The sequence below is a fragment of the Melozone crissalis genome, unplaced genomic scaffold (assembly GCF_028551555.1).
Source record: "Melozone crissalis strain CALT ecotype California unplaced genomic scaffold, PUWL_Pcris_2 ptg000027l_1, whole genome shotgun sequence".
In the NCBI taxonomy this organism is placed as follows: Eukaryota; Metazoa; Chordata; class Aves; order Passeriformes; family Passerellidae; genus Melozone; species Melozone crissalis.
The window spans coordinates 29,829,503-29,855,333 of NW_026535805.1; the positions used below are offsets into that span (position 1 = coordinate 29,829,503).

At 41.4% G+C, this 25,831-nt stretch overlaps 1 protein-coding gene across 4 annotated transcripts in view; it reads right to left on the reverse strand.

The window, feature by feature from the left end:
* Positions 1-25,831, reverse strand: part of LOC128938944 (SAM and SH3 domain-containing protein 1-like) — a 521,617-nt gene that overhangs the window by 40,853 nt on the left and 454,933 nt on the right. For 3 of the 4 annotated variants that reach the window (XM_054279603.1, XM_054279599.1, XM_054279601.1), the window contains exons 3-6: positions 13,584-13,634; positions 13,413-13,462; positions 2,198-2,238; positions 809-895 (exon numbers count right to left, since the gene is read on the reverse strand). In XM_054279603.1, the coding sequence (XP_054135578.1) occupies positions 809-895; positions 2,198-2,238; positions 13,413-13,462; positions 13,584-13,634 (229 nt within the window). The remainder of the gene's footprint in view (positions 1-808; positions 896-2,197; positions 2,239-13,412; positions 13,463-13,583; positions 13,635-25,831) is intronic. The other variant, XM_054279600.1, reaches the window with a different exon arrangement.

Below are 25,831 nucleotides of genomic sequence, written 5' to 3' on the forward strand. Positions count from 1 at the left end.
CACATGGTGCCAGATGTACTGCACCCTCAGCTACCTCTCCTTCTGCTATGTGCTTGGCATGCCAGCACAGACAGAACCTGCCTTGAGAACCAGCAAGGACCCACACTTAACTGCAAGTGTGTCCCTTCTGGACCTACTAAATGGGCTTTTATCATCTTTCACAATCTACCTGAACAGAGAGACATGGGGAAGCATCTGTTTGCAACATAAGAAGCGAACTGATACACATGGGGAAACAGAAATTTTCTGTGCAAAGAGAAACACTCAATGCAATCCACAGCCGCATCTTTTGCAGGAGAACTAGAGAAAGACACCTGACAGTTTAAGTGGAATCAAGCCTACATTTGCACTGGTCACCAGAGACACTTTTACTGCTCCTTCTCGTAGTGTCTTCTACTATGACAGGCTGGATTCAAGACTAAAGCAAACAGGTCAAGGTAACAAAATGCCAAAGAAAGGAGAAATATCCTTCTAATTTAAGCAGAACAGTATTCCTCTTACCAAGTCAGGACTAGGGGGGAAAAAAAAAGGCATCTTCTTTAGATACATCTATCACTTATATATTAACTGCACCACTTCACATGTGTGCCATCACTGGCAGTAAGGACCAAAGGCAGCCCAGCTTCGTGTCTGCAGTCTCAAGGATTTGACTTGTCATTCTGAGCACTGTCACAATGAACCAAACCTGTGACACTTCCAGAGCCAGAGACCCCAGCTGCCACACTATCAAAAATGCATTTTATCCCTTTGTGATGCTGGCTCCTTATGTTTTATATGGATAGCATGTGCACTACTGAAAAAACTTTACCTTTTGAAGTCTGCCTCATTAGTCCTTTCTGGTTCTTTCGGAAATTCTGCCAAAAAAACTTATTTTTCTTTTTCCAGTCTGCTTTCCCTAAAAGGAAAGTGGAGTGGGAGGATGAGGGGAAAGGGAAAAACAATTTTAGAAAGAAACATTAGTTAGTAAATTCTAGAGACACTTTCAAACATTACATTCCATTTTTAAATCAGAAACAAGAATAAAAAACCCTCAAATTTTCTGGCTTTCTTGATTTATTCCATACTAGAACTAAGTTTATGTAGCTATTTCAGGGCAATGCACATTCTTTTATAATTGCCAATGCTATAGAAGATGGAGTTAAGCCAGTAACTTACATATTTTGAATTATAAATATAAAATATTTTACATCAATTTTGATGTCTCTTGAGTTGTTAATGTCAAGTCTGGAAGTCTTTGAAGCATTTCGTTGGTTTGTTCTCTTTAACTGAATCACAACTATGCAGCCTAAGCCATGACCTAGGTAAGTTATTTTCTAGTATATCTGTGCATATCTATCAAGAAATGAAAAAATTAACATATATATACATGCACATGCACACACACACATGTTCTGCTACTTGGCATGAGATCATCAGCTACACCTGACCCTTGCTCTCAGTATGCCTGGACTGTACAGGGCTGGGTCTCTATGTCCACAAGCACCAGATTTCCATATGGATTGATGACCTCAAACTAAATAATTTGCTCTAGAAAGACAAAAGGGACCTAGCTCAAAGTAGGGCATATATATCCGTATTCTGTTGAATTAACCAGGGCACATGCTATAAAGTTTATGCCACCTACAAATGAACATACTGTGCCTGATCTGGCAGAAATGCTACTGACAAAGAGCTGTTAGTATTTAAGATCTCGCCCTGCATGACCTAGAGTTGAGCTTCCTGACTCTCTGAAATACTGCTTAAGTTTAGACTGTGTGGACATGTCCCTAGAATAGCATTAAAAGGAAACAAAAAAGAAAAACCTCCTAAATTTATTTTTCTTTTCCAATAAGCAATTTCAGAAACAAAGAAAGAAACTCTGGCATGATACAAACAAAAATAACAAAGAACCTCCATTATTTACTGGTGGTGGTAATTTTTGGAATACAAAAGGACAGGCTAGCTGTGATCTAACATGCAAACATTTTCAGTTCAATATAACAAGTCAAAAGATGCATATTTATCACATGATAATGCTGGCTGGGCAGTTTCAGTGATCGCTGAGACACTCAGCATCAAACTGAAAGCTGCTGAGACTAGCCCTCCACACGCACAAATGTTGCTGACTTCTGCCAGCTCTTCACATCCCAGCACAAGCGAAACTCAAAAGCTGTTTAAGAATTCCATAGGAGTATCAAATAAAATGAAATATACTGACCTACAGAGCCTTCTTCTGAACTTGATTTATGAATGGAGAGCCTAGGACACAAAAGAGAAATGGACTTATTGATGCAGGCTTTTCACATTTCAGGGGAGTTGTCTGGTTACAGTAAATTATAGTTCCCAAACAATATATCATGAGCTGCTTTCTCTTCCCTTTTCTCCCCAACACAGCAAGTTGGAAATGAAAACTGAACCTACTGGTCTGACCACAGTAACTGAGTTTCCTTCTGAAATGAGCCTTTTGTGACCAGCATAGAAAAATATATACTGACAGAAACCAACAGTAAAGGCAAAGGAGTCCAAGGATTCCTCAGAAAAACAATTATTCACATAGTTTCCCCACTTGCATTTGCAAAACAGTAATTTTGCTGCCTTAGAAACTGTAGAACTGGGACACTGCACTTGTTTAGCTGTACATCAATTTTCAGCCTATTTGGTTTTTATCTGACAATCTGTGTAAGTATGTGCTCATTACACCTCCAGAAGCCACCATGTGGAAGACAGCAGTAGAGATTTAAAGACAAGGTGGAGAAAGTTTGTCCAGACCCTATGAAGTGCAACCATAACTGACTGGAGACTACAGCTTCTCCCAAATCCCTTCTGTGTGTGCTTGCTCACCAGTGTACGCTCCCTTCCTCAAAAGCTAGCTGGAGAGACTTAGCCAAGGCCAGCACATGGGCTTTACAAACAACTCACTAAAATAGCAAATATATCTTTTGTTCTTGGTCTTTATGTTCACTGAACCAGTTTTCCACAATGGATTCCAACTCAGTGCCAACAGTTCATTGTGGGATCTCTGATGAGACAACATCACCCCGCTTCACTGCCTTTTTATTCTGTCTGCATAAATGGAGCTAACAGAAATTACCAAACCTTGCATTATTCTTTGAAGCCTTCCTGTGGGAACTGCCATTTAACCACGCTGCAGCAAAGCAGTGAACGACTTCTGCAAGCATCAAGGGCTTTGCTGGAGGCTCCACGTGCAAAGCATCACTGCGGTGTCTTTGCTGCGGGCTCGGCCCCGTGACACACCAATGTCCCATTGTGCGGTGGCTGTGCTGCAGCCAGGCACGATGGAAACACACACACCACAGCGTACCAAGCAGACCTCAAGCCAAATCATTCCCTGAATGAGGCCATATAATAACACACACACGACACACTCTTGTTGCTGTCCGTGCGCACTGTCTGCACGGGCTCCCTGAGCTCTCTCGGACCCCCGGCAGAGGGCAATAAAGAGTTTCTGATCAATTCACTAAACCACTTGAAGGGAAATTACAGTTCAAGCCAGGTCGGTGTTTAGAAGAAACACGCAATTACTGGCCAACATCTTATAAGCAGGAAACACATCAATTTGCAAAGGTATCATTAAAGGGGAAACGAGACAATACAAAGTTTCAGGGTCATTCAGTAATTCATCTGAAATACTCAGACTGCTCAGAAATTTAGTCCAACACAAACTGCAAACTAATTAAGGCAAACAAACTTCAAATTTTTAGTGCACCACGAGGAGGGAGACATTTAGTGTCTTCCTTGCTGGTGTTTACTCTTGAAGGGGAAAAGTCAATAATATACCAGCAGATGCTTCATTTTTAAGAAGCCTGGTGAAAGGTGGAAAATACAAACCCCATACTTTCGGGATGAAAATTTCCAGCAAAAGAGTAAAAGCCCTTCAACAGCACCAGGAATTAATACAGACACTTCAAAGTAAAGTTTTCAGCAAGTATTTTTCTAAATAAAGGTAAATCAGATAAAAAAATGACGTGGAGTTGGAGATTTTTCTTTTTATGAAAGTCAAGCTCGGTTGGAACTGACAGAATTAATCCGCTACATTTTTTGCAGATGAGCATGGACTCCACTCATCAAGCAGTTATTCTATTTATTTTAAATTAATTTAGTATCCATGAATTGTACCAAATCACTATCCTCAGAAAATGAAATCTGTTAATGATCATCAGAACTCTGCCTCACTAGTGAAATCACCCTTAAAGTGGAAAGGCAGTCTCTTGTGCTCTGTGGCCTCCAAATCCATTTTTATCCTTTTCTTCTCTTGCACAGTTGCCAAGAACGATGCAAGTAAGCAGCAGGTGTAGCGGCAACATTTGTGATGTGGACATCTGTTCAGTAAGAGTTAGCCTGAGGCACCAACTCATCATAAACTGGCCTCCAAAGAAGGGGAAGGGCAGTCGGAGCAAACATCTGACACACCCGAACTAGAGGGGGCAAGGAGGAAAGCAGGATCCACAGCAAGCAGACCACTTCTCATTTATAACTGATTTAAGAACTATGCTGAGTTTCATCAGAGGATGCAAATTCCAATTATCATTTCATGCATTCCTTCAAGAGGAAATCTTCCATGCCTGGGCTGACCTTGAAAATGCTAGCAGCTGCTCTGAAGAGATGGAAATGCCAACAAAACTTACCACATAGTGCCTGATAAGGCATTTGCGTTTCAGCTCCACCTGACAATTCTGATGCTTAAAAATCCTCAGTGAAGTCAATCAAGCATTTTACTTGCTAGATGTCTGGTGAAAAACTCCAGACTACCTTGGTGTCGCTGTATGTTTGATTTGCAAATTACACTCCCTTACTCTGTTAAATCAGCAGCGCTTCTGTAAACGTGCCCTGAAAGTGATTTGTGTTCTTCCATTCATAGACTGATAACTTGTACTGAAAGTTAATGATGCAGTGACACTTGGCAGAAGTTTCAGCACTGTGTGTCTGAAAGGGAGCCAAATGCCATTACTCCACCATGGAGGCCTTCATTTTTGTTGTGGTCTGATGTACAACTTCATTAGCAAACTTTCACATGAAATGCACTCTGTCACTGCATAAAGCAGAAGAAATGTATGGGTATATGTTCACACAATGAAGAACAAAACAAGATTTACAGCCAGAGGGAAGGAGTATTTTCTTATCAACCCATAATCTCTGGAAGCAGGCAGGAGAGGGGGTCAAAGCTTTAATTCATTAATCTCACAAACCCAAAACCATCTCTAGGCCAGTACTTTGTGCCTCTTCAAGCCAAAGTGCTGAAATAAACAAATAAGAAAAAACCTCACAAAATCCAAAACAGAAATGGAGCTACTTTTTAGAGTACTCAAATATTACCGCCTTAGAGAGTTGATGGGTTTGAGCAGAATTTAGCAAACTACATCAGGCCACTAAGTGATCAGTGACACAAAATTTAGTAGCAACAGCTGGAGCAGAGAACCTGGACCAGGAACTTGTTGACTAGAAGGACTGGCTTAACAGAAATGAGTTTACATTCAACATTAGAGTGTTCAAGTACACAAGACAGACACAAAAGTCAGTCTTTCAAATGCTGGAGGTCTGCAAATGACAGAGTACCTGGGGATATCAGGTAGAAGAGGATGACTGAGAAAAAAACCTACATATTATTCCTTAAAGGCATAAGGATGGAAAATTCCAATGGCAGTAGGAAGACTATGAAGAACTATATATGGGAATGGCTGTACAACCATCATTATTCCTGTTCAAGAAAGATAAATTCAAACTAGATATGGTATAGAGAAAGCTGTTAGAATAGCTAGGGAACTGGACAGCTGATCTTACAAAAGAAAGCTACAAAGTTTTGCCTGTCAAATTGGAAAGCTGCAAGAAGATTAACTTACTGCCTATTAATAAATCAGGCACAAGAACAAACAGACACATGCTGGAAAAAATTAGAAAAAAGAAGCTAACATTTCCTAACTATTTGGACAAACTTCCAACAGTAGGCAGAGAAAGGGAGAACAACTTAAAAAACTTATTTAACTGCTTTTACAGAACGCTGCTTGAAAGATAAGAGACCAGACCAGACGAAACATCATCATAAGGATTGCCTCTGGAGGGCACTTTTGGTTCTTGTTTTGCAGCCTGGGGGCTCTGTAAGAGCAATGTCAAAGCCTGACATCTAAAATGGTCTCTGAACTACCTTTCCATGAAACTGCTGCAGTGGGGATAACACTGTTACACCTAAGCAATACCTTTGAAACCTGGAGGTGGTCTCCAAAACTTGGTGCGCAAGGAAGACCAAATGCACACATTTGGTCACAAGCCAGCCAAGCCTGTCTGATTATTAAGACTGGTTTTAGCTAGGCTACAGCTTTCCAGTTAATACTTTACTGATTCTGATCTCAGACAGAAAAACACTGGGGCTAATCTTTCATAGAGAGTGGTTGATATTACAAGAGACATAGTCATACGTGCCCCAGGAACGTGCTGGTACTCCACAGAACTGGGAACAGAAACAAATGACACCATGCCCTGCTTTCATGAATGTGCCTGTTGATTTTTGAAATCTCATCATTCCCAAAACAGAACAAATATGGGAAGTGAGAATGATGGGCATTTATATTTTAAATGCAGATGTGCTTTAACAAATGCCTGTGTCTCATTTATGGGCCATAAAATCCACAGGTGCATAGCAGCGTATGATGATGAAACCACTGCTGTTACCATCTTCAATAAACTGACAGTGCCCCTCTCATTCCTTACCAATGATTACTTATAGTACTCTTTGGAAAATGGTATAGATGGGAATTTTAGTATATGAAATTTATGCATATTCAGAGTGGTGAATAAACCAGTGCAAAAGCCCATGCTGGCTCTGCTGCAAAGCCATTTGTTTATCTGTGTGCATTAGAAATGGCCCACTTACATAATTAGTATGAAAAACTGACAGACTTGTAACTGCTCCTGACTGAATACAAGGTAATTTATCTAACTGGAGCTGGCACAGGGAAGAAAATGGGCCTTTGGTATTTTTATCAAATTTGTATGAACCTGAAGAGAAAGGAGGCCTGCAAGGTTCTGACCTTGCTGGCACCAGTGTGAGAAAGGGATGGAAAGCAAAGAGGTTTCATTCAATTATCTTCTCATTAGGTTTCCATAGCAATGGCTCTTTAAGCAGGTCAAAACTTTCTCAGTGGAAACAAACACTGAGCTGCTTGTGGGCCATGCGTGTGTATGCGTACCCTGTAGCATGGAAGCCACCACACTGGTCCCGTGGGCTTGGTCTGTGGACAGGCAGGTGGGGGTACACCATGTATTTAATAACAGAATACTTGGTCCCAGCCAGGGGGCAGATAATTGCCAGCTAAAATCTCTTTGAGAGCAAAGAGCAGGGCCCAACGCTGCAGGCAATGCTCCCCCTCCTATCCGTGTATTGCTCATTCCGTGCCATCTCAACTCGCTGTGACAAGTCAGACTTTCTCGTGAAATGTGCCCTTCATACTTCCTTGTACAAAATTACCAGGCTTGAAATCTTCTTCCAGCTGCTCAAAGGCAAACTGGTTTGCCTCCTCACGTGTCCCAGGCAGCGTTTTGGCTGGCCTCTCACTCCCATTGTGTGGGTTATTGTGGGAGTTTCCTGCCCTACTTCTCTCGAGGAGGCTGTTTAAAGGCAGCATGAATAATTTGCCTTTGACTAAATCAGGCCTCAAACAAGTGAAAACAGGGCCATACACATTCAGTGATTTTTTTCAATTCCTGCAAGGACAGGGTACAAAAAAAAAATATCTTAAGTTAAAACATCTCAAGTAAAAAACCCTCTTCTTTTTCTTCCAATATTCTTTTCCATTTTAAAACTATGCAAAAGAAATAATTTATTCTCTTGGCAATTAAGTGCAGCCTTTATCTACCTCAGTTTGGGGGATTTGTTTGTTTTTTGCTTTGTTATTCTCAGTTTCTGCCCTCTCTCAGCCTTACATCTTCTTTCAGACCTGCACTCCTCTTTCTTTGGAGATGAGCTTACAAATACCTGCCAGAATTAATCTGGGCACTCTGAGAAGCTGCCAGAATCTACGTTGATAGAATTTAAACCCCCCCATCCATGACCTGGAGGGATGATTTAATAACCTCCTCCATTCAAATCTTGACCTGCAGTTTGGATGCTGCAGGGAAAGAAGACTAGTGAATCAAGTGTTAAAAGCTACTGGCAAAGGCCAGTAGATGAATGTACCACCAAAGGGGGCAGAACTGAGGCTTGGATGAACCTTTCTGCAGCTTTCACTGAAAACCATTGTGGAAAATAGGAACACTGAAATGCAGGCTCTATCCCAGCCTTAGGTTGATACAGAGTTCCAGTTTATGCCATGGGACGCTGGAATGGCCGTACCACAGCATATTCATTGCAAAAAAATTCTTAAAAACCGATTCAGTCAATCGTGTCTCCTGCAGTGACAACAGATTCAACGCAGATAGGAGCCAGTTGTGCTGTGGCCTCACTGTTTGCCTGCTAAGAACCCCAGAGAAAGCCATAATGCCCAAGGAGCCTGCAGCCCGTGCCGAGACATTCCCAACAAGGCACCAGAGATCTGGCCAAGCTGCATGAGTGGCAGGCATGAGTGGCTCAGTACATCCTGCACACACACAGGGTGACAGCCATCGCCCTCAGGAGCAGCTGAAGGAGGAGCTGAGGTGCAGCTGCCAGAGGCACAGCAGCTCCCGCACGCCAGGGGAATGCAAAGCCCCTGAGAGATGCTGCCCTGTGTCACCTGCACCCCACACATGCCTGCTTTTCTCCTTCTGCCTGACATGTGTGTTTGTGGCCAGTTCCCTGCTCTGGCAGAGTCTCAGATTTAGGTCTTGAGTAGCACAGGGTCAAGAATGTTTGAACTGTACTGAGCCACAGCCTGAGGAGTACAGCAGGATGAATTGTGGCACTTGATATGAAGGGTGACAATTTACTGGTCAGGAGTGCACTTGATTGGTACAGTTCAAGAAAGCGCAGGAGATCCACATAGAAGGCGACAATTCCTAACACCCACTGCCACACAAAGGTGGTGGGAACGACTGAAACATCAGAAACAAGACACAACTGTTACCTCACACATTATTTTCATCCTTTCTTTCTCTAGTAGAAATATTAGAAAAGAGAAATATTAAGGGACTTTGAAAAATATTAGTCTATAGGAATGTCTGTACCTCATCCTATTTGTATGCAGTGCTCCTGAGTCTCTCACCCACCTCCTTTTCTTTCCCAGCAGATCTCAGATACACCACATCTGAAACACAGCCCAAAGGCTGATGGAGCAAACAGTGACAGCAAACAGATCTATTTCCAAAGAGGGAAAACACACAACTTCCTTTCTGCAACATCCCCCCAGTTCTTCTAAAAACAGGATGAGAGTCAGGATGCAGAAGCCTGAGTTCAGGGGACTGGGTTTAACCTGGATTTCCTGGCAAACATGCAGAGCTCATCAGTCTGTCATGTAGACTTGAATGCTCAAAAATGGGAACAGGCTAAAAGTTGGGTTACATTGTTTAAATGCTCTGTTTACAATTATGAGAAAACCCTGCTCAGTCCCCTATCTGAGTAAACATCCTTGGGGTGTTGCCATCTCGTCGAAATAATAGGAATTGTATATACATCCCCAGATGAACAAGGTATGGGGTCAGAGAAGTAGCAGCAATTGCTAAAGAACACATTTACTGCATGTTTTCTACACTAATGATTCTTCCAGCAAAAGCAGAAGTCAATGTGTCTTTTTAGAAGCACCTGTGATTCTGGGGAGATTTTTGTTTAAAATTTAAAATATCACTGTTAAAGATCCTGTTGCCACTTTACTGAAGGCACACTGAGAAACAGCAAAGTTACACTAGCACCACAATTGTCAGCAAGACCACAATTTAAAAGATGGAAATCTTGGAAAAGGCAGAGGAAAGTGAAATTTATTATTCAGAGAAGAAAGCTACACCTCATTCCATGCTCTGCATTAGTTGCTGAATATGACATAACTTAGAAGCCTGGCAAACTGTTTCAATTTACAGAAGGAACTCCAGTAAGGCCAAAAAATCAGAGCAGTTGTGAAGCAAAGCTTGAACAAACATGACTTTGTTTTCTGTTGTTTATGGCCAGCTTTACAGGCCACATCAGTACCCTTGCTGTTATTTACATAAATCTCAGAGGGCTTTCCCTCTGAGTGAAGATTTTTCCTTCTTTGTCAGAACCAGTAAAACAAAAGGCATATTTGGTAGGGCACATATAACACTGAGTAGGTTGACATACACAGTCTTTTTCGGTAGCTTCATCTAATTAACAGGAACACTGTTGCTATCAACAGTGGAAGGTAGTACTGCCCCAAATGACTTAGGGGGTGGGGGGTAGTGACAATGACTCACAGTGACAAACACTTCTGCCTCCAGGCTCATTTAATCCCTCCTGCCTGCCTACAAGCTCTGCTGCTGCTCCTCTGTGTTAGAGCACATCACTAGACAGATGCTTGTTGAGCAACTTGCTGGACTGAGGGCACTGACTAATTGTGCACTGACTTTACACCACACTGGGCAGCAGGGTTAGTAAGACTCAAGGCAAGACTGAACATCCACTTCTTGTCCACACAAACAGGATTTTTTCCTACCACAGACCATCAAGGTTAATCTGTTTTCAGTGTGGCGTACAGTGGAGCCTGTTGGGCTCTCTCTTCCAGCTGAGCAGCGCAGAAAAGGAAAACCAAACCAGGTTAAAGCAAACATTGCTCTTCCCAGGTTCCCTCAAAGCTTCTTTCTGTCTGGAATGTCTAAACTCTGGCAAATTAAACAACCATCCAGATGTGTTATTTTAAAACTTTAGACATTGGTGGCATTAAGCTGTAGGGTGTGCAGGCAGCAGTGCTGGGTGAGGGTGCTACTGAGAGTGACTGTATTCCAGCCAGACACTTTCTCTCTCCTTATTTTAGTATAGTTTTTTCCTTGGGACTGCCCTTATTTTCTAAATCAACCAGCTCAGAACACCAGACCAGAAACAACTCATTTCACCCTAGGAACACATTTGGATTTTCAATATGTAGAATTATAACTGTTCTTGGATAAGCTCTTACTTGTGGAAGAGTATTCAAAAAACCACTTTTTCCAGCTCCTGAAAGTCTGTATATCAAGTTTTGAAAACATTTTTCCTTTCGTCCCCCAAATCTTTTGTGAATATGAGAAACCACTGTACATCTGCATCAAGTTTCATATTTGGCAAATTAGTCTTCTTACAACAAAGGAAGTTTTGTAGAAGGTTTACCACACATCTTTCATGCAGCATGAGATTGACATAAAAACTGTGTCCCCAAAGGAACAAGCTTCCATGTTTAGCAGCATGCCCACACGGAAAATTCAGATGAACGCCATATAATGAACACCACAAAAATCCCTGGGGCCTACACAACATCCTTTCCTGAGAAATATTAAATTCAGCATGTTAGTAGCAAATACAGGTGTATTGATACAGGATGGGCATGAAGTGGTCATCTTCCTGCAGATCAATTTTATGAAGCCTTCCTGCCTGGAAGGGGCAATTTATGTGAGAATTCAAGTCTCCCAGGCTAGAGGGGTGAAGCCAACACTGATCTGTCAGGCTGTCACAAATAGGCACAGACTTGTATAATTTCAGGTTTCAATAATTTGTACAGTATTGAGTAGAGACAATTTATTACTTCCAACACCTTGTCCAATTGTCCTGTGTCACATGGCCTTGCTTCTTATTGTGCAAGTATCTGGCACAACCTGTCCTGCACCAGTTTCATTTGCATGATCAGGTTAATCACATACACCCTTCTACAAATCCTCAAGTGGCACACTTTCATTCTTGAAAGGTCCATGAAAATCACACGTCCCTTTCATCTGAACTAAGATAATACAGTTTCCTTTCAGTGAGATAAATGGGCAGTCTCAGAGGAGTCACTCAGGAGATTTTTTGCTGATACTGTCTTCTCACCCAGTTATTTGTGGTAGAACACCTGCATAGAGACACAACTTAGGAAGCTGGCTAAAACTGCTAAGTAGAGGTTTTTCTGAGTTGTGTGCTGTTCTCCTGCAAGAGCTTCATCTCTTTATTACCTGAGGTGGGATTATGATATTTACCCATGGGTAAAGTGCTTTGAGGCTGAGAGAGAAGTTGTATGATTATAGGCTAACCTTGCAGGTCTGCTTCCCAGATTACAGCTCCCATCTACTTGTCATTCCTGGTTTCATTATAATGTTGGTCAGCCACATATCCTTCAAAGATTCTTTTCCATATATGCGAAGTCTTTCCTAAGACTTCTAGGCCTTCTCTTTTACCAGCATGCAATATGGGGACAGTGATGATACCCGAGGTAATTCACCTTATCTGTCTTAGGCTGCTTTGAAAATGAGCATCTACCTCAAGCAAACCATCTCTGCTTTTCTCTCTGCGTGATGAAGCAAGAGAAGGCACGTCTAAAAGGCAAGATATCATGTTCTAAACCTTTAGCATGAATCAGCTTCCAGACAAGCCCAAAGGAAGCCCCTAAGCAGTTGTTCACTACCATACAACTGACTTCTATATGGTCAGTGCCCAGCAAAGTCCCATACACCACATCCACCAAAGACTGCTCTGGGACTGACAGTCCTTGTACTGAAGTAGCAAAAGCAAGAAACCTTCCTATTACTGCCCAGTGGTGAATCACTTGAGAGTATTCAAATGTGGGACTGTAAAACCATACAAAAGCACATCCCATCACAAATGGACTCCATGTAGTCCCTCTGAACTCGTCCAGCTGGCACTACCCCATGGAAGTGCAGGCAATTGGACACAGAGCGTCAGTTGTCTTCATGCACCACTGCACGTTACCCTCAGCAGCAGGGATCCAAGATCTTGGGATCAAAGGAAGGAGGCACAGAAAACAAGCACACACATTGCAGCAGGAGGTGACAGTAAACAGAAACCCTCTCAGTGCTCACAGAGAGGTTTTCATTCAGGACGCTAAAATTAAAGCTCCTTTTAACTTGGTTTTAAGTACTTTTATGCCCTTGGCACCTTCTTCAAAAGCACAGTTACAAACTCAGGAGTTCACAGGAAAAGGAACATGATGGAAGTCTGTAACTGTCCCTTCCCCTCACCTATCTTTTTTTGGCTGCATTTAAGTCTAGTCAAAGAGAGTAATTTTTAAAGCAGGTGTAATTTGCAGAGAATGTGAAATCACTGATATTCCTCAGCAATGACTAGCAGTCATCTTGGTATATGCACATCCCAAGTGCTCACAGAAAAGAGAAACAATAACCCTCCCTTGACATAAAAACCCAAAATAATAGAAGGCCAAAAGTGAGGAAGAGAAAGAGCAGTTTCCAAAACAGGTTTCATTTGCGGTGTCTGGATCTGAACTCTAGTAAGTACAATCTAAAATTAAATTACTCCAAGGAGAAAGAAAACATACCAAATTCCCCCTCCCTCCTTTCTCACTTCCTGTGCCTTCACTTACTTTCTTTCAGTGTCAGGTGTTGATGCAGTGCTGCTGAGACCAAGTGATTCCTGCAAGAGAACACATGCAGCACTGAGAGTAGGCACTAGAGAAGCTTTTACCCAATTTTTGCAGAATATCAAATCAAAGAACAAACAAACAAAAGTTAATGATCAAAATCAAAGTGCTTACCTCAATCTGGGATCGCAGCTGTAGAGATGTGGGGCTGGTATCAGGTTTCTCCTAAAATACAACAAATATCAACTTAAGGAAATATCCAAACACCAGAAAGAAGAAATATGAAGGGGAGAAAAAGGAAAAAGACAGTAGCAGAATCAAGAACTATTTCAAAACAGTTCATACAGGAAATATTAACTACTTTAAAAAGAACTGCTTTCAGGATAAGTTCTGAAATAATCCACTAAAACAGCTAATGTCATACTTATCACTGCAGAATACACAAAGTAAAGCTGCCAGAAAGAAGTCATTCAAAACAAAATAGAAAGAGGTGCATTTTATTTTCACTAGATCATCACCACAATTTGTTAGATAAGTTCAAGTGCAATTTCCAAGAAATTACCTTCAGGAAAAATTTGGCATTAGGAGAAAATTCTCTGAGGAAAAAATACTGAGAGGATGCAGATACCTTTCATCAAGACCAGCTTCTCACATAGAAACATGTCAACAGTATGGAGTTCAAACCACTTTTCTACAAATATCTAGGATTCAACCATCTACTCCAATGAGAACTCCAGAGAACTCAATTATCCAGGCTCCCTTTGCAGTTGATGGGGAGACACAGAAACTCCTACAGAACAACTTGCCTGACAAGTTTCAGCTACCTCAAGTTAGATGAGGGAGTCCCACTGGTGGTATCTAATTGAAGACTGCAAGCCAGCTGCTTAAAAGGCACACACTATTAACATGTCTAGCTGAAATTAGTGGGAAAACTCCAGTTAGAATGGAGGAAGATAATAGTCATCAGTATTGAGAACTACACTTTGTTGGTTGATCTTCATGTGAAATCATGGGGTAAACTACTTATTCCTACTTTATTCTCAGCCAGCCTTAGCCTTTGTGAAGTTATTGCAAAGCGAATTCCATAACTTACTCATCACAGCTGGCTAAGCAGTGGTGCACACGCTTCAAGAAAATTAAAAAAAGGACATGGATTTGTTTCTCAGTGCTGAAGGACTTCTTGTTCATGCATTCCTCAGCCTACATGTAAAACGCTTATCTCTGTGAAATTGTACTTCCTATTCCCGTTGTTTACACAAAGGGTGACAAAACATTCTTGGGATTTAATTAAAAAAAAAAAAAAAAAGAAAATCGGACACAATTTTCTGGAAATGCAGCCTTTTAATGCTAAACAGGAACTTACTGCTGACAGCCATGAGGTGGTGTTGGACTAACCCACTCAGGAAGTCTGCAGATCTGGAGCAGAAAGGAGCCTGCTTGCACTGCTGGCCACAGGAGCCGGGAGGGCACAGGATGGCCCATGGCCACGTCCTTGCTCGTGTGCAAGGCTGACACCAGGTCACTGCCCTGTTGGGGGATTTTGCCTGACCATGCACTGTCTGCACATCTGTTTTTGCTGATTGTGTAGCACAAAAAGGGAAATGAAGTCCTTGAGTGAAAGTGGACACGAAAAGGCGATCACGTTCACTTACTGACAGATCCAACAGGACTCCTCTAGTCAAGCAGAAGCTGGACTAAGGCCAGGGGAATTCCAGAGATGTTCACAGATAAGAGAAATGAAAATAGGTACTTGGCATCAGGCATCCCTCTCTTTCTCCCTTAGTTCTGTCAAAAGGAACCTGACTAAATTTTGTACCTGGAAAAGGCTGCAGGCACATGGCTGAGAATCTTCCTCAGACACTCTCCAAGCCCTGCCTAGTTCTTTGCAAGGAGGGAGAGAAAGAAGAGCTCCACTATCCACACTTGCCATTCAGGAGCACCTCATCTGTCCATAAACTGCTGCATTGAGGAGAAAAGGAACATTTTATCAGTTTTATGTTACAGTTTCAGTATGCCAAGTCAGGAGAACCTACCATGTCCCCAACAAGGCCTTTAGATCCCAAATTCCTGATGATTTATCTGCTGTCTTTAAAAGGTACTTTGCTTCAAGTGGTTTGTTTTTTTTATTTTTAAAATATAATAGTTTTGTGTAAATTTGTGTAACTGCTTGAGCAGATGCTCATGAAGCCTGAGACTAAAATTACATGAAAAGTTCCTACTCAGCTGAACAGTCAGCTGCATCCCATGTAACTAAATCCTAAAAAACCTGACTGTATTTACTTTCTTTTTTTTTCATTTGCTGTCAAGCTCACCCTGTTAGAACAGGACCTGTTTTATAGGAACAAGATGACTGTAGAGGGCAGAAGCAAGGACAACTTTCCTCTCCCTCCTCCGGAGCACAACTTCGCAATGCTGGAATGCAAAACACCTGATAGTCCTACACCGTTATGATTAATATTCCTACCTGCCTTTCCAGCAGAATGGTATTTTTTTTTCTATTGCTATTTACATAAGAAACAAAAGGAAAATACTTGGGGAAATAGTACTCTCAACTAAACTTCTGGCTTAGATCTGTATCAGAGATCATAGAACTTTCATCAGCTTTGAGCAATTCTATTTATTTTGGTTAAAATCCATTAAACCTCACTTTAAAATCCACAGGTTGTGCTGACTTTAATCCATCAGGATCAGGGCCCTTTTTTACCAAAGGCTAATTCTAGAATGTTGAACAAATGTTGTACTGTTGGCATGTTCTCCAGCACACGATACGATCTTTTCAGAAAATATTTTTAAAGGTTAGTTTCATTGAAGTACATCTTTCATCCTCCTGAGCCAAAACTTAAAAATGAAACCAAGGATAGCCTGGGCTTATAGAAACAGGGGCTACAGTAAGAGACATCCCCAGCCTGCATTTCCAGAGCTCTTGTCTAGACAAAGCAGGCATCAGAGCAATAGGTACCTTCTGTGCAAGCAGCCTTCCTGCCCCAGATAACTGCCCTCTACATGTGCCCATAAAGCTTGTCTGAGATGTACCAGAAAATTCACATCATCTACATGCTACACAGTGCTGAAGAAACCCAATGATCTGAGAAAGTATCTGATCAAGTGCACATTCCTTAAGCTACACTATTAAATCCAGTGTTTCCCAAATGTGACTGATTTCTAGCAAGGCTTCTGGATTTAAGGGGCCCTAGGCAGGACACCTATCCTGTACTCAGAAACTGTTGGTGCATATTGAACTTGTCCAATACACTATTAAAACCAGCAACTAAGATCTGAGGATTGTGGAGAAACTGAGATGTCCATAAATTGTATCCAACCCCTGGGGAACACATTAGATGGAAAGTGAACAGTGGCTTAGCACCAGCTTGTCCAGCTCCCCTGCAGGTCCAAGGTCAGCACAGTACAGAATCTCAAATACTGGTAATAAACCCAGGAGGAAGTTTTAAAAATCAGTAATGCTAATATCCTGTAGAATAAGCCCACTGAATTTAAAGTAGGGATTCTTCTATCAAGTCACCTACACCTGACCTAAAACATTCTCAGGTTGCAGAGGAATTTTGTTCTCTCACCTTCTGTTCTCCCATTTCTTAGTCCTAATAGGAGTCCTATATCTTTCCTTTTGCCTCCTTTATCCAAAGCCACCATCATCCAGAGGATGGGTGCAGGACAAGGTCCTGAGGTCCTGGTAGAAGCTCTGATCCAGCAGCTGGTAGAAGGGATGAATTTCAGGCGTTGCACTGCCCAGGAATTGCCTGGGATTACCAACCCTTCCACACTGTGGGTGCCACAGAGAGCAACGGCAGAGCCACACTGGTAACCTTGGGAGCTCTGGTGCAGAAGTTCAAATTGGAGAAATGCTTTTTACAAATCTCTTTTTTTGGAAGAAAACGTAGTGGTAAGCTTAACAAGCAGGATTTGTAGCTTACGCTTCAAACCTTTAGTTGTTTGCCTTAGGGACCAAGAAAGAAGCTTCCTTTGCAGGTAGCTTTTTCTGCCTACTTTGTGAATGAATTTATATGATCATTTGCATACATTTTCTTTTCAAATTACTGCAAGTTTCTAAATATTGTGATTTTGGTTTTATATACTACTTTCTTCATAAAAATCTTATAAACAGTTTTGCAACCATTTATGAGCTAAGTCTGAAAAAGCAACTGTGAAGGAAGCACAAAGCACAAAATACATGGGAAAGAAGCTGAAAAACCATTTCCTCACTGGAATGGCAGGTTTTGAATTCATGAGGGACTTTTTCTTCCATGACAACTTCAGTTCACTTGTTCTGTATGTAACGTAACAGGTAAAAGGTGTATCACAGCCTATCTGAAAGCATTGCTGTTCTGCTCCTGAAATACACAAACATAGCAGACAAGAGCACCTAAAAGGAAATTTAGTTATCCAGGATATGGCACATCTAGGGGGAATGTGCATATTTTAATTACTTAAACATTAAGCCCCATCTATGCTCCACACAACTTAGTTTAGGAAATTGTATTCATTGAATTAATCCCTTCTAATTAAAAATTCATGAACCTCTTCACAATTTCTGCCACAGGAGCAGTATCCATTTGAATCATAAATTTAAGCACTCCTCTGCAGATCCCAAGACAGAATTAATCTCACTGTGCAGACAGAAAGTGTGCAAAGTGAGACTCAGATGAGTGTTGGGAAAATACAGTGACATAATCAGTAAAAAGGAGACGACTAAAAAGCTTATAGATGTATAAATAATTTTATGAAACCATTTCAGCGGGTGTAAATAAGGTACATAGAGCAGAAAACTTCTGTTAGAGAATTCTGCCTATCCATCCCCAAACGTTTTCTCTCTTTGCTCTGAACATGCATTGCATGTTCTAGTCTAGCATCTAAAATGATTAAATGAAGATGCATCTGAAAGACAGCAGAGCATTGAAGGCTTGTATGAGTTTGATTTACTTTGAAAGCAGTAATTCTGCCTGGAGTCCTCCACCACACTGTATTTCAGCCTCTGCAGAGGTGCTGGGGAAGAGGCAGGGAAGCCCTTGTAAAGAGACAGCGCAGGTATGCAGCTATGGAATGGAAATTGCCTACAAGTCACTAGATATGAGCCACAAGTCAGAATAAAGAAAAAAAATAAGATCTGTTCCTGTGTCAACCACCTCAGCAAGTGTTTGAGGGAACTAACAATCCAGTCAGTTTCCAGTGGTACAGATTAGTTAAAGTCTCATTTTGAGTTTCAAACCACAACCTCTGGACCATCCCCTTAGCTGTTTCAGCAAAGAAAGAAGATTTTTCTGCACCATTGCTCTTGCACATTAGAGCCTCAGTTGACACATGCTAAATGATAACATCCTGCAGCAGCAGCAGCAAAACTCTGGATCAAGGAAATGAGTTAAACAGAAGGGGTGGCTAAAAGAAAAAAAAAAAAAAAAGAAAAGAAATTTCACACAATAAATACTTCTAAGCATGAAACAAAAGTCCAAGTGTCTCAATGCCTCATAGAAAAGTGCAGACATAAGGTAAACACTTAGCTTAACTACTGATGAAATGCAGCTTCAGAGAGAACACACTGATAGAGTACTCACATGTCTGCTTTTAGTATTGGAGAGGGAAGAAATATCCTGCCTCTCAGCTTGATGTAAACACCAGAATCTATCAAACCTAACACATCTCAGGGCAAACATTGGACCCTCTCTGTCCCATTTGCCAACAATGAAAGCAGAAGGATTTTTTTTCACCCATCTCAAATACTCTGCATTTAACACTAAGGCTGGGAGCCACAGGGCCAAAAAACATCTCACAATGATTTTGAAAAACATAATTCATTAGCAATTATAGAGAAACTGCAGCTTTTGTAAAGCCATGTAACAATAAAAAGTGAGGCAGTGCTAAGACATAAATTCACTTGTAACTAACAGAAGCAGAGTCCAGAAAAATTATGGCATAAACACAAAAAAAAACCTCAATAGAAATGGGCTTCAGAGAAAGGAAAGTCGATATGGGAACATAGCATTCTGCAGCAGAGAAATCAAATACCTTCTGATCAATTTTCCAAACACGATGGAGCAAGGCCAGAACTATGGCAGCTATCTTTGTGCTAAAACCATATTAATATAAAAGTCAATATGTGATTGAGACACAGCAGGCCTTTGATTGATGCATTTTACACTTGTTACACAAACAGTACAATACTCAAGTGCTGGCAGGAACTGCCTCTGTACCAGAGCTCTTGCTGGTATAAAAAGATGAGTAAGACCTGCCAGCTCTGCCTAAAAGTCCTTACATTAGTCAGCACTGATTTTTATTATACAGGTGAGGCTAAAAAGAACTTCTGTGAAATAATGTTGGAAAACAGTGAAAGACATGGGTTTCCAGGGAGGACTTTAAGATAGAGTGGTTTTGGCATCAGGAAGAGCTGTAATCTTTCAGTGGAATGAAAAAACCCTAAGCAAACCACATTAAGAATGGTTAAATGTGAAGCCAGAGGACTCAGGACGTGACACAGACAAGGGAGGCATGAGGTAAAGCCCAACTGGATACTGCCCAAATAGGGCCCTTCTTGTTCAAGAGCTGACAACGGGCCTGGGGAAGAGCCACCACTTCCCCCACTGAGAGCATTTGGTCCTGTGGGAAAAGCACAACAAAAGGAAGAGAGAAAATAAATGAATAAACAAGCAAATAGCAGTTTGCTACAGGGTACTTTGGGGTAGGAACAGTCTGGTCAGATTCCTTGCCCAGGTGCCGGTTCTCTGGCAAGGACAGCTAATGGCAGTGTGCTGTACCTTGGCCTCAACCACCTCCTGAACCAATGCCCACAATTAATGAGGAAAGCAGCACCTCCGTGAGCCACACGTCCCTATCACCACCACCCTGCAGCCTGCTTTCTGTAGCTGTGGGGTTAGGAATTTGGAGTGGTTCTGAAGTGAAGCACTCACTGATAAGATGAGAAAACAAGCATGAGGAAGGAGCTCCTTGCCATGAAAGTCATGGCTGAATATGGCAAACCTCTTTCTGAATAGCAGTGGTCCTGATTTGTTTTTCTGTGCTCTTCTAGTTCAGGTCACCTATTCCTAAGGGCCAATGATGTTGTCGATTTCTCTAAATAACACTTTCCAGATCCTACTAATTCTTCATTTTCATGTACACAAAGCTGTACTATATTTCTATTAAGATTATTTGCAGTTTTCTCAATTTCTCTTCAGTGTTTCCCTGAACAACAAAAAATGTATTTTCTTTTTGAAAAGTGGAAAGAAAAATGAAAGATCAGACTTAGACCAATGCTTCCGGGAAAACTTCTACAGCCATGCTATAAATCCTTTCAGACACACCATGGAAACAGAGGCTAATACAGGTTCACTGTCATTTCTATTGATACTATACTTGTGTACCTACATGCCAATATCCATATCTCAAACACATGGAATTTCAGATGATCTACACTGCAAATGAATGGAAGCTTTTGTGCTGAATTAATCAATATGCTCAAGGCTCAGGGATTCTTGTAATATGGTCTGTTACCCTAATACTGATGACTTTTTGCAAGTATAACCCCATTCACATCATCACTATGATAGCTAACATTTAAAAACCATATGTTGCTTTTACTTTATGTTTTATCAAACAATAATTTACCAAGAAAATCAGAAACTAAGTCAACTTTGAGTTACTTAAAAACTCAAATCAGGTAAATCAAGAGAAAGCACTGATCATTAAGAGACCTACAAATGGTTTTTTACCACAGATGTATCAGCAATGAAGCCCCCCATTTCAGGGGGAAAAAATGCCAATATTTGCATTAATTCAATTCTGGGAAAGCAGTGATTTGCTTTACTTTGTTAAAAAGTAGATAGATTTTTAAAAAATCATAAAGGTTATGTAGAAAAATAAAGGATATTTTAGTTCTACACTTCCCCACACTTTTTTCCTTCCCTAATTTATGACAAACTGATAAACTGGAAGGCATTTTGTGTCAGGAACTTTCATCATACAGTCACTGCAACCTGCAGTAGAATTAGACAGTTCTCTCCCTTTTTTTTTTTTAAATTGAGGCCTCACATTGCTGAGACTTGATGCCAAACCCAAGTACACACGAAAAAGATTTGACTCTTTCTGATAGGTTCTCTAGCTGTAGAAGGCAAACCCAAAATTCAGAACTCAACAGCACTGTGGGCAGTGGAAGAAATCTGGCACTACATCTTTCTTCCACAACTGCTGCTCTTTGAGCTGCCTGCGGCTGCTATCAGGTCGTGCTCTTCAGAACTCCTGACCTCCTCTTCCTTCATAATCCTCTAGAAAAACCTGCACCTACATCCACGTTTCCACTTTTTAAAAGTCCATTTGTATGGATGTGCATATACCTGCTCTGTGGTTTTTTAAATTTTTTAACATGAAATTGATCCTTTCAGAGCATGACTAAAGCCCTTATGTAATTCAAGAAAACCGACTTAAAATGTCCCACACCCAGCACAGAATTTCTGAAATTTTTTGTGTTATTGTTCAGGAAATGGATTTAACTTTGAACTTTTTAGAGAAGTGAAAGAATCCAGTAAAAAACAAAACAAAACAAACCCAAAACCACAAACAACACAAAAATCCCCTAAGATCACAGAAAAAAAATCCCAAACCAACCCCACCAGGAAAAAGATGCAACAGAACCATGTAACAGAGAGTTGTGCTGAGTCAGGACCTGAGCCACATCATCCCTGACAAGCAGCCTTATCACGAGGCTGTGCCCACATGCACATTTACTGGTTTTCTCATCTTTCCATGAAGAAATTTAAACAGCCTACTGTTGCATATTTTTGTGCAAAAATAATTACATCAAAATTATAAACATTTGGGCAAAATAGATTCCTGCTTTCCAGCTGATAGTAACACTGTACCTCTATTTTCCTCTTTCAGAGGTTAAAAACATCAACAGCTGCTAGCTCAAAAAAGCAGACATCCTGAACTCAGATCTTTGTTGGCAGTAAGCCTTGCAGCCCAAGCTCTCAAGCCATCCATTCTTAAAGTTGAGACTGGTAAACCCCTTCTGCTGATTTGCACCATCACTTTAATTTTTTTTAGTTAAGTTCCCCCTTAGTGATTTCTATGTTCATTATTTCATGAGAGGGCCACAGTTGAAAAGCTGTAACAACATGACATATTCTGCATATTTCAAGACTTAAAAACATGCAGGGCTGGTGGGGTCTGACCCCCATTTTAGCCATTTTGACAATGAAAACATCAGGAATACAAATGAGAAAAGGTTTTGAAAAAAAATTTCTATCACACAAACCTGTGTGAGCATATTGGGAACTAACTTTGATGACATTTCTTTATGACAATAAACTCGTTTTGAAGAAACAGGTTATTTCAGGATCCTTTTTAAGAAGGCACTTGAAGCAAGAAAAAAACTGATCATACTGGGAAAAGTTTTATATTAGATATACATTTTAAAAATCTTAGCTTTATAACCATTTTGAAAAGCAGAATAAATGTACAACTTGAAATCAAACTGGTTCTGTTTAGTAGGTTGATATGTGAAACTGAACACCTGAAAATTAAGACTAATTCCCTAGAGTTGGGCACTGCACTTCTTGCTCTCAACCTGCATAAACACACTCCAGGAATGTGAGTGGGCGAGGAGAGGGAGAAAAAGGTTGATAGCTGGATGCTAACTTCAAAGTCTCCTACAAAGTGAGAGGAGAAATTAATTTCTTGAACAAAAGAACTGAAAACAAATTAATCATATTAATGCAAAAAAAAGGACTAGACCACAAATTGCTAGTCTGTACTTACTCATTCTTCCTGCTAAAAAAACTACCTCTGATAAAAGAACTTTTAAATTAGCTGTTCTCTCTTTACCTTTGAAATTGAAGCCTGTGCTTTGGGATGGATGCTTTGGGCCAGAACCTTACTTAAATCTTTATCACTGGTCATTAAATCTTCATCACATGATCATTATTACAAAACTAAATTTCAAATAAACTCTGATGCTCTAAGTCATCATGGAAGATTGCTCCCTCCGAGGGAAAAATTATTATTGAATACCATTAGACTATCTGGCACAATTTGGTTATTTACACAGAAGATTTGCAACATCCCTATTTGAGAAAATTAAGAAGTAATTATTGCCTTCTACACATTCATGATAAAAATCTTTATCTACACAACTATTGATGGGAATGTTCTCTGTTTTCTGTTTACATTTAAAGTAAGACTGGGACAGAAAATCATGTGCCATAGATGTAGGAGTTAACAGGAACAGCCCCAACTGGAGGTGCAGCCAACAGGAGCCTTGCTCTATGGGATTACTGCTGCATGCTTTGCTTTGAAGGGTTATGGTGCCACAGTGACATCTGACAGCTCCAACACTAGTCAGCACAACAGCTGGAAAGGGGTTAAATTAAAGCCTTCAATCAGCTATTAACAGCTCCTGCTGCTGGGCCAGGCTCCAGCCCAGCTGCAGAGCTACAGCCAGTTTTTGAAAAGCTCAGCTGTTCTGCTGAAAACGCACAAGTGGGATCCTGCCACATGACCAACAATTGGGGTAGAAGGTGGGGTTTCCTCTGGCACACAGGTCAAACAGAAGAAAAGTGCTTAACACAAGTTTCAGGGATTTTTAAATCTAAAGGGTAACAAATCTGAATTCTGAGGCTCCATCAAGCAGTTGTAAAATGCTCCTTTCTTTGTTCAAAGCAGGAGGAGCAGAGATTTTCCCCAGAAGAGGACAGTGGAGGCCAGAACCCTCCCCCTGGGGCCACAGCAGTCTCCTAGTAAGATCTGCTCATGCAGTCCCTGGGCCTGACTGCTGCTCCCTCTAGCCCAGGGGCATTGCCCCACTTTCAGGCTAGCACAAGGTGGTGATGCACAATTTTTCTTTGCCTTGGTGGGTTGTTATGCAACCTGGGATTATCCCATCACAGACTGAGGATCCTTTCCCACCTTTCCCAACAAAAGGCCAATTGCTGAATGATGAGCAAACTTAGTCCCAAGAATGTGTGCAGAGAAAAAATGACAAGTGCTGCTTACAGAGAAAGCATTTCAACCTCAGCAAACATCCATCCTTCAGTCAGTACAGACAACTCGGGCCAGAGGAATCTGCAAAGAAAGCTGCCACCACTGTTCCAAGCAAATCATCTGCAATCACTATCTACAACTATTCACTGGAGAATTAAGAGTACTGCAGAAAACCTTACAAATCATTCTCTCGCGTAACGTTTTTTCCTTGCTTATTCCTGAAATTGCTCCTGAAGCAGCAACTACAATAGACTTCTTCCCAAGTTCCACTTGAAACTTCAGTCTTTTTCTCCACCACACTTTAGGTCACACTTGACTTCAAGAGGGATGCACAGAACCAGCCTTGTAGAAACAAATGCAGCACAAGTTCAGGGCAGCCTTGCACACCAAGAGCCACCCATAGTATTTCAGTGACACAGTGTGTACAAGTAGCACTTGCACTTTGTTCCAGCAAAGCCTGTACAGCTTTGCACTCCCTCATGCACCTTCTTCTTCCACTAATGGCCATGTTTTACTTAAACATGTTAAAGGAGTGCTGCAATCACAGGTAATCAAATTATGGCATTAAAAAGGCCAGCATGCTTTGGATTTTTATAACTTGTCTTTCAAACACACATGAAGCAAAACAGAGGCCTCAGCAATGAACAACTACTTTTGTTCAGAGGTCCATTCAAAACCCTGCCCCTTTGCTATTAGCTTTAAACAGTGAACTTATGCAGGCAACCTAGCAGCACAAGAGTCGGCCAAAAGTTACAGCAACGTCCTGATGAAGTAGGCAAAGCCAGGACATTAAGGGAGTAATCCATTACCTGTACTGCTTCCCATTTTCTTCACCATCCCACTGTAGAGGAGTGAATAAGTGGCTGTGTGGGGCCTAATTTCCAGCTTGGGTTAAGCCACAACTATCCTTCTTGGTGCCCAACATGGGTCTTGCAGGGTTCAAGATAACAACAGGTTTGACTGGAATGTGCTAGATTGAATGTATAGCTGTAATTGCTGATTAGCTATTAATTGGCAGGTGCTTGTCAGGAGTCTTGCTTGCCTGACTGTACATGGGAGTCCAGTGCTCATTAGTGGCTGGTTTTTGCTCTCCCTGCTGCTGTGCTGCTTTATCAGCTGGCTGTGCTGTGCCTGGGAGCACTGTGATAACAGCAGCAGGGATGTGCCGGGCTGGCAGTGCCCAGGGACTCGCTGTGTGTCTGTCCTGCTGGCCTGGGCTGGCTGGGGCTGTGCTGGGAACTGCACTCCAAGGGACCCATGGATGTCTGCACGTGGGAGCAGCTGGATCTGTGTCAGTCAGGACAATCTGGAAGCGGCTGTGGCTGTGTCAGTGCAGCAGCAGGAACCTCTGAAGGGATGGAGGCCCAGGGATAAGGCTGTGCTGCTGCAGCAGGTGGATACTGACACATCAGTGCCTGTGGATAAATCCATGCTGGAGCACC